Source organism: Cupressus sempervirens, chromosome 6, assembly GCF_028749045.1.
Source record: "Cupressus sempervirens isolate cs-2001-9-10 chromosome 6, ASM2874904v1, whole genome shotgun sequence".
Taxonomy (NCBI): Eukaryota; Viridiplantae; Streptophyta; class Pinopsida; order Cupressales; family Cupressaceae; genus Cupressus; species Cupressus sempervirens.
The window spans coordinates 143,806,999-143,818,262 of NC_143123.1; the positions used below are offsets into that span (position 1 = coordinate 143,806,999).

At 40.3% G+C, this 11,264-nt stretch overlaps 1 protein-coding gene across 7 annotated transcripts in view; it reads left to right on the forward strand.

The window, feature by feature from the left end:
* Positions 1-10,237, forward strand: part of LOC149551630 (FAD-binding protein) — a 139,511-nt gene extending 129,274 nt beyond the window's left edge. For 5 of the 7 annotated variants that reach the window (XM_089787130.1, XM_089787132.1, XM_089787135.1 and 2 more), the window contains 3 exons: positions 8,764-8,838; positions 9,442-9,537; positions 9,658-10,237. In XM_089787130.1, coding sequence (XP_089643256.1) covers positions 8,764-8,838; positions 9,442-9,537; positions 9,658-9,783 — 297 coding nt within the window. In that variant the 3' untranslated portion in view covers positions 9,784-10,237. The remainder of the gene's footprint in view (positions 1-8,763; positions 8,839-9,441; positions 9,538-9,657) is intronic. The other 2 variants (XM_089787131.1, XM_089787134.1) reach the window with 2 other exon arrangements.
* Positions 10,238-11,264: the final 1,027 nt, after the last annotated feature.

Genomic DNA, 11,264 nt, shown 5'->3' on the forward strand with positions numbered 1-11,264 from the left:
ACCCTGGTTGCACAAACATATGGCCACTAATGTTTAACTCACATGGCTTGCTAGACACCCTATACAAAAAAAGAACTAATACAAGGTTGAATAGTCTTGTACAAGAGAAAAAGCATACCGTGCGAGTTCTCCAAATTACATGTCCAAAAAAAATATTTGGCTATGACGCCATCCTGGGCTGCGGGTGGCTTATCGAAGCAAGAGCTCAACATGACTGGAAGAAGAACACCTTATCACTGGAAAGTAAAGGCCGCCGATTCATCATTGATCTGCATACCCAAATGGTAGGGGAAGAGGCCCTGTCAGATTCTAAGGGAGAGGAGGATGAAGGTAGACAACAGATGGAACCGGATCAGGAAGGCGTCCTCCAATTGGACGGGGGATCAACGGATGACGACTTGGATTCCGTCAATGGTCTCTACCACTAGCAAATGGAGGACTATGAATTATTTCACAGCTGCAATGTTCTGTCGATTGAGAACGAATATCCGAAGGAGTTTAGTGAAGTAAAGGAGGGGGAGGCATTGTTGGATGTTACACCCGCCCATGCATTCAGTGAAGTGGAGACAATCAAGTATAATGAAGCTACGCTGCAAACGATGAATTTGGGGGACGAGGCAAAGCCGAAGAGCATACTAGTCAGAGATAATTGGGATCCAGTACTCAAGGCCACAACATTCAAGATATTCATGGACTACAAGGATGTGTTTGCATGGACATACAAGGACCTCAAGGGAGTACCACCGGAATTGTGTGTGCACTGCATCCCGCTGGTGGAGGGAGTTGTACCTATATGAAAGCAACCCTACAGGATGAACAAGAACTATGCGGCACGGGTTATGGAGGAAATCAACCAGATGCTGGAAGCTGGCATTATCTTCAAGGTACAGACCAACGAATAGGTGTCGCCGATAGTCATCTCATTGAAGAAGGATACTACTCAGATCCGGATATGCGTCGATTTCAGATGCCTGAATGCAGTAACGATCAAGGACCCTTTTTCGATTCCATTCACAGATAGCATTTTGGAGGAGGTCGCGGGACATGAAATCTACTCCTTTATGGACGGTTCTCCGGATACAATCAGATTTCTATAGCAGAGGAGGATAAGTTGAAGACAATGTTTTTCGTCGAAGATGGGGTCTACGCGTACAACCAGATGCCATTTGGGTTGTGTAACGCGTCGGCCACATTCCAGCAAATTATACTGCATATCTTCGACGGGATGTTCGTGGGAAACTTCAAAGCCTTCTTGGATGATTGGTCAATATTTAGCACGGAGGACGGATACCTGGCAGCACTTGGTGAATGTATGGAGAGATGTCGCAAAGCCCGGCTAGCATTGAATCTCAAGAAGTGCAGATTCATGGTTCCGCACGGAAGACTGCTCGGACACATTGTTTGTAAGGAAGGATTAAAGACTAATCCCGACAAGGTGAGTCATTCTTGAAATGCAGCCATCTACTAATGTGACAGAGGTAAAATCTTTTCTCGGGCATATAGGTTATTACAGGAGATTTATTAAAAATTTTGCCAAGGTGTCCCAACCGTTAGATAAGTTAACCTGTAAGGAAGAATCCTTTAGATGGGATAAAGAGCAGGACGAGGCATTTGAAGGGCTAAAGGTACGATTGGCTACGGCACCCATCCTGGCATATTCGGACTGGAATAAAGAGTTTCATGTTCATGTGGATGCCTCCAACTATGCAATCGGTGCGACCCTGGCACAGACTGGTAATCACGGACTGGATCACCCAATATACTTTGCCAACCGGTTGCTATCAAAGGCCGAGCAGAATTACAGCACGACTAAAAGAGAAGCATTGGGAATGGTCTATGCTATGCAAAAATTCTGTCATTATTTGCTTGCTACACCGTTCGTGTTCTATGTTGATCACCAGGCCCTGTTGTACATGATTAATAAACCTGTCATCTAAGGGAGGATCAGTAGATGGCTACTCCTGTTGCAGGAATTTACATTCAAAATCATTGTCCGGCCAGGGAAGAAACATGTCAGTGCCGACCACCTGTCACGGATCAAAACAGGGGAACTAGCAGAGGGTGTGAATGACGACTTCCCTCACGCGCAACTGTTTCAAATTGGGGTACTGCCGGAATGGTACAGGAGTATTGGCGAGTACCTATTAACAGGACAGTTTCCCACTTGGATGTCACCAAATGATAGGCGCAAGTTGATAATCAAGAGTCGAACATTTCAATTGATCAATGGATTGCTTTACAAAATGGGGCCGGATTATATTCTTCGGCGGTGTGTGCTGGAAGAGGAGATACCGCAGGTGTTAAAAGCACATGAGGGTCCCACGGGAGGACACATGGGGCCCGACACCACTGCACGAAAGATATTGCTCACAGGTCTCTGGTGGCTGACAATGTAGAATAATGCGCAGGAATGGGTCGTCGGATGTGACGCCAACGGGTCGAGAAGCCGCTGAAGAGAGATTTCATGCCACTTCACCCCTTACATGCACAGGAACTTTTTGAGAGATGGGGATTAGATTTCATTGGACCACTGAGGGTGAGCAAGACTCGACAGTGCCGGTTCATCATTGTTGCAACAGAGTACCTGACCAAGTGGGTGGAGGCACGTGTGTTACCAGATAACTCGGCCGTCAACACTGCGAAATTTATCTATGAACAGATCATTACCAGATATGGAATCCCGTTACAATTAACAAGTGATAGGGGAGGTCATTTTGTTAATCATGTTATTTGACTGCTCACCACTCAGTTTAAGATTTATCATTCACTGTCGAGTCCGTACTATCCAAGAGCAAACGGATAGGCGGAGGCCACCAATAAAATCCTAGTATCCATCATCTACAAATCCTGCGCAGTTGAAGGTGTTGATTGGGAGGAAAACTTACCCGCTGCCCTGTGGGCTTACCGCACGGCGTACAAGGTGACGACAAGGCATACACCATTCCATTTAATGTTTGGACAGGAAGCAGTAGTTCCAGCGGAATTCATGATCCCAAGTTTCCGAATAGCGTTGGAAAACAAGTTGGATGACAATGGAAGCTTACAAGAGCGGTTAAATAATTTGAATAAGCTGGAGGAGAAACAATTATTGGCACAGTGGGTGACGGAAGTGGCACAGAACAGACGCAAGGTTTGGCATGATAAGCATCTGAAACGTAGCAAATTCCAGCCGGGACAGTTAGTATTGAAGTATGATGGTTGCAATGAAATCAAGCCGGGAAAATTCAAGGTGCGGTGGGTTGGACCATACCAGATCCGAGAGGTTGGTGACAATGGAGCAATCAAACTGGTGACCTTGGACGGACAGGAGATGGCTCGGGCGGTTAACGGATCCAAACTAAAAATATACCGCGCAAGAAGGATGTTGTTGTCGCCCAGTGCTCACATGAATCCTTCGTCGTCGTCATTAAAGCATTGTGATGCGGCGACGCCAACTGGAGGTACCTCTGTTATTTTATTTTATTTATAAAAAAAAAATTATTATCGGAGAACATCGAGCTCGCGCAGTCAGACCAACCGGAGGTGATGGATAGAGCTAGTGTGTTTTTGAGGCAGCAGTTCCGACTCACTCCGGCCAAGCAGGGTCCGTCCATTCAATCTCCTAGGCATTCAGGAACATCACCGGCAGTACTAGAGCCTCAGCTTCAGGAGGAGGGAATGCCACATGCCGTGGTTGCGCCAATAGCGGAGAAGGCGGCATCGGATGTGGGCATGGCTCCCGCTAATGAGGAGGAGAACAGTGATGCGGAATGGTCATTGGAGGACTTCGCCAAGGAGGATTATGGGTCAGATGAGGACAGGTGCCAGGATTACCTCAGGACTATGAAGTCTGCGTTGAAGAAGGGACACGATGTGGCAATTCAGGCCCTGACTCGGCGGAGGGAGTGGCATTTGATCAGAGCATATATCCGTGGGATTTGTCCTCGACGATTTTAGACTTGTTTTGTAGACAGGGGCTGGCCGGCGATGGAGACAGCTGAGATGATGGCAGATTGGGCTATTGAGCCAGAGTTGGGACCCAATGACACCCCTATGATGAAGCTGGCACATGAGTTTGTGGGCTTGTACAAGGATGTTTACTATGGTCGTAGGCGTGTGGAGGCGGACAGGTTTGCAGTAGAGAGATCATTGGCAGCTGAGCGTGAGGCTAGACAGAAGATAGCCACCAACTTGGCCGACCAGCAGGTAGCATGGGTCACAGAGCGGGCAACACTACTAGCAGATATGGCAGCAGCGGTGTAGGAGAGGGACGTGGCTAGGCAAGGTACAGAGGCGGCGGTCCGAGATAAGGATGCGGCTAAGCACGAGATGCAGTTAGCTAGGAGGTAGGCTATGGATGCGGCGCTTCTTCTAAAGGAGGCCGTCGAGGTTAATTCTCAAATTCAGATAGATCTCCGCATCAGGTCAGAACAGGTGTATGAGTTACGTCGCCAACAGCACACTTCTAGGATGCCCCCTTCTCTCTAGTATTTCTTCTGTTGTCTCCTAATTTTGGTAGTCATTAGGAGACGACTGCTTTTTTGGGGGGGATGGTGTCAGCCAACTAGATGGTTCCGGCGGTGTTTCTGTAGCCGACGGATTGACTGTCATTGGTGTTTTGTATTTTGTAGCCAACGGGCAAATAGTTTGTAGCGGATGTAATGTTGTGGCCGACGGACTCCTTCGAGAAGGTTCGGCAGTAGTATTTATATCCCGTCTAGGATCATTGTAAATCATCTTCTACTATCATACTCTTATGAAGCATAATGTATGTCTGGCATGTGCGAATATAATTTTGCTATTCTGTTCCATTGTCTGTATGTGTTGATTTCTTTACCAGTACGGTAAACACCGACTTAGTTACTGGTTCAAGTTCGGTTCAAAATACCGGTTCGTCGGTACGGCAAAATTTTGGAAAGGGTTTTGAGTTTGTTTGGGTTCATTCTTACAAAAATGTGTAAAAATTATAAAAAATTATATATATATATATATTTATGAAGCCTAGAAGCATACAGTATCATAAAGTCATATGATGTAAACTCCACCTTGCACAAACTTCCTTTACTCAATCACCTATTTGCTCACAAAATCACCTATTTGCACACCACAAATGATGTTAGAAGCCAAAATAACCAACTTACATTCACGTTTTAGGGCAACCGGAACTCAAAAAATATTAAATTCGCCCAAATTCAATCTGGGCAGCCAAAAGTAGCTTGGGTTCGAACCAGCCTAGGGAAATTCGAACGTTGATTGAACTTGGGTCGAACCAGACCCATATTTCAAACTGGTTCGAACCCAGGCATGGTTCTTGGGCCAAAACGACTAACCCAGGTAACTAAGCATCCCGGGGATGTCCAACAGTCTCTGAGATGGTTGGTGGTGTTGCTTTACCATTCTATGATGGATAGATACACTATGTTATATAAAATAGTAAAATAAAAAATAAAAAAGAAATAAAATAGCAAAAAGGAAATAAGTATTGTGGAGGCTCCACAAGTCACATGCATTTCTATTACCACTTTCATGCCCCCTGCCCCTTGATGCTGGTGTGATGCATTTGGGTGTGGATGCACAAGGGGACCCTCGTCCGGATACCCTGTGGATGCAATTGGATGAGTCATCCTTATCAAAAACATCTGCGTCCAGGATTGACTTTTGAAGGAGATCAGCCTGAGATCAGCCTCCTTTACCTGGCTTATGCAATGTACTGAAGTAGCAAGTTGAGGAATGTGGTAATAATCATAAATATTTTCTATAAGACATCAATACTCAAGAAGTGCCATATGGTGAAAAATTATATTATGCATCATGGCAATCAATCATTTAGATGCTGTATACATGTATTTATTTTTCTGTTAGGCAACATTGCTAGACCATGTCAATTAATCGTAGCTTTCATGGTCAATTTGAAGATAGTAATCCTCTATTAGGCCCACATGCCTCCCTTCTATGTACAAAACCCCTTGAATTTCTCTATCTAATTTGTATACCTGAGATCAGGCCATTAAGAGTTCTTAAAAAAATGCTTCTTTTTTGTGGGAATAGTATGTTTGGATGTTATACTAATCGCAAGTTCAATGGCTTATGTCAGTTGTTCAATCCTGCACTTGTTTAGTAAATGGATCGCAAGTGTCCATAAGATTATGTAAAGTTTCTACAAATTCTGAACAACCAACTCTGATATGAAGCTTTTGTACATTGCTGAAGATGGCTTTTATCAACACCAACCAGTATATATAGTATCCTTAACCGATGTATAATTCTGCAACTATATATTTAATTCTACTTGTAAGTCAAAAGAGGCAGAGAATGCTAAAGAAACAGACTTTTTATTCTTGTGTGTTCTTTATCCACATTCCTATCTCTTATTTATAAGGCACCCAAGAGGCATGTCCTTAGAAAGGACATGACTCTTTTTAGGTCGACCCTACACACAAACCAAAGTGTATATTGCCCAGATCAACGTCTCAAGAATAAACAACTTAGTAAATATACTAACAATGATTATGCCAATTACAACATTATTAAATGCTCCAAGAAGGATGTCGACTAGGTTAATAAATATAAGGTATTTAATAGGTTAAATCCTTTCTAGGATATCAATGCTTTGCTAGATCGATACAATCTGCAGTCCAGATCAGTTATGTTATCACAGTTATACAGGATTAACAGATTAAACCTTGGAAGAGCCAAGCTCTTTGAAGATGGTAGTCCCTGCCTGGTTATGGCTCTAACAATCACCAATTTATTCGCAATTCTGATTGTTTGACATTTTGTCAGACACTTAGCAGGCATGGTCAGATCAATAGACTAAGAGAATTGGTAGTTTGGCTGTCCATTGAACTGCAATTTTTTTTGCCTTGTGAAACATAACACAGTTATTGAAATATGGAAGGTATTTACTGCAGCGCTAACTATATTGTTGTTATAACTGGCTTGAAATGCAGATTATATATCAACCTTTTGGGATCTTGAAATATCTTAATACAAAGGAGAAATTATACAATACTAAGTGCTGAAAGAGAGTGACAAAATTATCACAGAGCAACTAATCTGCAAACTTATTATTCTTCATCCCAAATTACATAATTAAGCGAACCTGGATTTTGTTGTACAAGCCAAGAATCACAGCAAGCGTGGCTATGCCTGAACAGTTCTGAAACCTTTTGAGACGCAGCCCAGTGAGTATAGATTGCACCCTAATACCTCTTACAGAGTCACCATCTGGCGTATCACAACAGGGTATTCAGGGCCCAATCAGTGGCAATGTATTTGAGCCCCCGACCTGTCTTTATTGCCCACATGAGACTGGGAATTAAACCACGCTACAGAGTGTAGGGATTTGCCATCCAAACACAGAATTTGCTAGCACCTAATTGTAGATGCTTAAACACTCAACAATGGAGACCTGCGGCAGATTTCAAGAAGCCCAATCTTTAGTACAAAATGTACAGAAAATACTACGCGTGGGACTGGGGTTTAGTGGCCCAGTTAACAAGAATTTCTAACAAATGCAATTGCTCCACTCAGATTTCCGAATCAACTTCTGCACAGCTCAACCTCTCAAAAACAGTAAGTCAAAATGCTCTTCCCAGCTACAATGGTGAACAGTAGGGAATTTGATCAATCAAGACTTGAACAGTTCTCAACAAACAAAGGAAAGCTTCCAACCAAAATGATCACATCTGAGGAAGTAAACAATTTTTCTCTGAATTCAATCCTCAATAACTCACTGTGGATTCAAATGCACTTCTCAGCTTCTACCCTTACACTTAAGCAAGGGCACATAAAATATCAACCTCAAAAGATTCTCACAAAAATAACAAAAGCTCAATAGATAAGTGCACAATTGGATGCTTTACTCATCAAATGGGCTCATATTTATAATCTTTCAATGGCATAAGTTTCCCAAATGCAACTCCATTTAAGAGGCTTCCTCAACACAACATTATTTTATAACATTTAAATATAATAAAGTGCTATATAATAATGTTAAGTTTAATAGTTATTTAATAAATAGGAGCCCATGCAATTAATAGCCCAATCTGCAGCAGGCGATGACCAACTGCCAGCACCACTATCTGCACTGCCAAATATGACAACCGCCCGAATTAGACTTATTAAAAATACTAAGTCCAGGATGGAGGCCCCCAGATCACCTTGTCAGCTCACGAGGGTCGTAATGATGAACTGACTTGGCCAAATGCAAAGACCTGCTAAAGTGGGGACATAACATTATGTTAGTTGTTCAATCCTACACTTGTTTAGCAAATGGATCGCAAGTGTCCATGAGATTAAACCTTAGAAGAGCCAAGCTCTTTGGAGATGGCAGTCTGTGTAAATACTATATACAAACAATAAATTGTAGAACTGTCTCTGCATGATGCGAAATTGAAATAGAAAAGCAAGACGAGATCATTAGAAGGTGAGTAATTTTATGTACATGTAATTTTGTACTATGTGTCATCTCCACTTTTCTAAAGATTTTGATAAAGCCAGGCCCCACGCATAGTGTTGGCAAGGCATTGTGATATGTGCCACTGTCTATCTCCTCTTTTCCTATATTTTAGATTAATTTTGTATATATCCTTAATTATTTTTGTATATATAAAAATAAACACACACCCACATACCCAACCCACCCCCCCTTCGCATACTGGGTTCACATACCCACATCTGCACCTGAATCAATATCTTAGTTTAAAATCTTTACCTCCTTACCTGTAAAACATCATTTTCATTTCCAACTTTCATTTTTTTTCTGAATTGCGCCGGTTGCAGAGGAAAAGATTTGAAGAAAGGAGAGGAGCACTAGCAATTGGATTTGTGGTAGTGAGGAATTCCAGTAGCTGGCTGGTATTTGCATATTACCACTTCGCCTGCTATTGCACATTTTGCAGCCTTAGGCCTTAGCCATTATATATATTTAATGAAAAGAAAGAAATATTTAGTATTCATGTAAAATCATGTTTGAGTTATGTGATCATGATGCATCTTGTCTTGACTTTTATTTCAATTCATTTACTTAGTCCAAAGTTTTCGACTCTAGTGTTTTTTTTTTTAAGTAAAATTTTCCATTTATATCTTGAATTATAGTATTTTGATTTTCACTGTTGTAAAAATATAACCAATTGGCAAAAGAATGTGTCTAGACTCTAAATGCTTGAATGTTCCATGAGAAAGTCTTTTCTTGAAGTATTTATATTTAAAGGAAAGGGGACAATCAATTTCTTCTGGTATTCACATTTCTAGGGAATAGAAAATGATTATTTTGAGACATTCCTTATGATGTCCACATGTCTAGTTAATTAAAATTCACTCGGAAATTATGTTAAAGGTACAAAAGTTAATTGGCTTGGCAAGAACATTAAATCTTTGTGCAGACTGTATGACCAATTTGATTTTTGTGTAGACTTTTCCTGTGGATTGCATGTTTCTTACTTCATTATTACTCATTAGCAGGAAATTCATAATGACCAGAAATTGGAACTTTCTGATTATGTATCAATGATCTCAGTAATTTATGGTATGCTGAGACAAGATTATGCAATGCAGGTAGCAATCTGATCTCAATTTCTTAGGTTTTGCATAACATTGTGTATATTAGTTACTGTGTTTGTTCATGTTTCTAATTATCAAGTCCCATGACGACTTATTTCTCATATGAATTTGCAGGAAAAGGTGGTTTCTGACTTACAACTTGATACATCTTCAGAAGTACTTCAAACCTATTGTTTTATGTGGATGTTGCGTCCATTTGTAGATGAAAGAATAATTAGTGAGGCATTGGTGTGGATATAAGGAATGTCCTTTTTCTTTAATTTGGTGATTTATCCCTTTCTTGAGTCATGTTGTTGGTTTATCTTTGGGCTGAGGGATATCTAGTGTGTCAAAATAACTAAAAACATGCACCTGGCTTCAGTGTGTGAAGAAGTTACAATTTCACATGTAAATATCCTTCAGGATTCGAACTAAGTTTCTAATATGAAAACCCTATAGATAAGTATTCAAGCTTATCTCAAATGAGGATATAGGAGTATTGTCACTACACATTTCCTGCCCTTAATAGTCCATGTACAGAGACAATACCCATTTTTTTGAAAAGCGTGTTAATTAGTGCCTTATCAAGTAGTGTGTGTAATTTGCAAAAGGTGCCTATTTCCGACCCTATATTCTATTCACAATTACCAAAAGATGATGTAAATGAATACTAGTTGTGGGTTTGTAAGCATAAATATTTCTCATTTTCCTTTTATGGCCTCTCTCATGTGAAAGTTGAAACACTTATTATAGAGGAAGCTGATTGTCTTTCTGTGTAAACTTACGCCTGTGTGTTTGATCATATCTTTGTTTACAAATTACAAGGTTATTCTAAATTTAAATCGGAAGATTTTTCTAATTAATTATAAATAATTGCTTGTAAATGTTTTTAAATAATTAATTGGCATGTTCCATTTTTAAAAAATATTATGGTTGATATTTCTTGTGCATCTCATACTGCATTTGATTAGTTTTACCTCAACCTATCTCGTCTCTTTTAAATTAACAAATACTTATTTTCTCTAATGTTTTGGATGAAAGGAATGTGTAGTGCGTACCGCTTCAATTTAAACCTGGTAATGTGATATGTAGTTTACCCTGTGCTGCAAGAATCCTTGCAATAAATGTTGAACTTATTGCTCAACTTTTTCACATATTCTATTACTTTCATATACTCTGGCCTCCCAGTCATTCTTGATAACACAAATTGGGATTTTGTTATGGTCTTTGCTAGATCCGTGTCCTCATGTGATTTCTTTTCACGTAAAAGTATTTTTACTTATCTGTCCTTCGGGGCTAGACTGATTAGTTGTTGTTGTGTGTTCTTAATATGCAGCCTAAGTTCAACTTTTTAGAGGCTGTGATCCTGTTGACATGGTAGGCATGGGTGGGGGGTTCTAGAGCAGGTCACTTAATTCTTCAAGGCCAGGATTAGGCTTCTCATATCGAAAACTAAACCTACAACAAAAAATATTTTACTCATCTTTAATGTAGGTAATGTGACATCCCCTACGTGTAGTAAGGTTTATTATTATTATTATTTAATGAATAAATAAATACATGAATTTCAGTATTTAATAAATAAACAAATAAATAGTATTAGTGATAAATAATTAAATGAATTAAGCATATATCAATAGTTGAATAAACGAACATTTATTAATAAAACAAGAGCTCCATTAGAGCATGAATCCCTGCTTATTAGAGCAAGGGCAAGTATAAGGAAATAAAATATTAAAAAG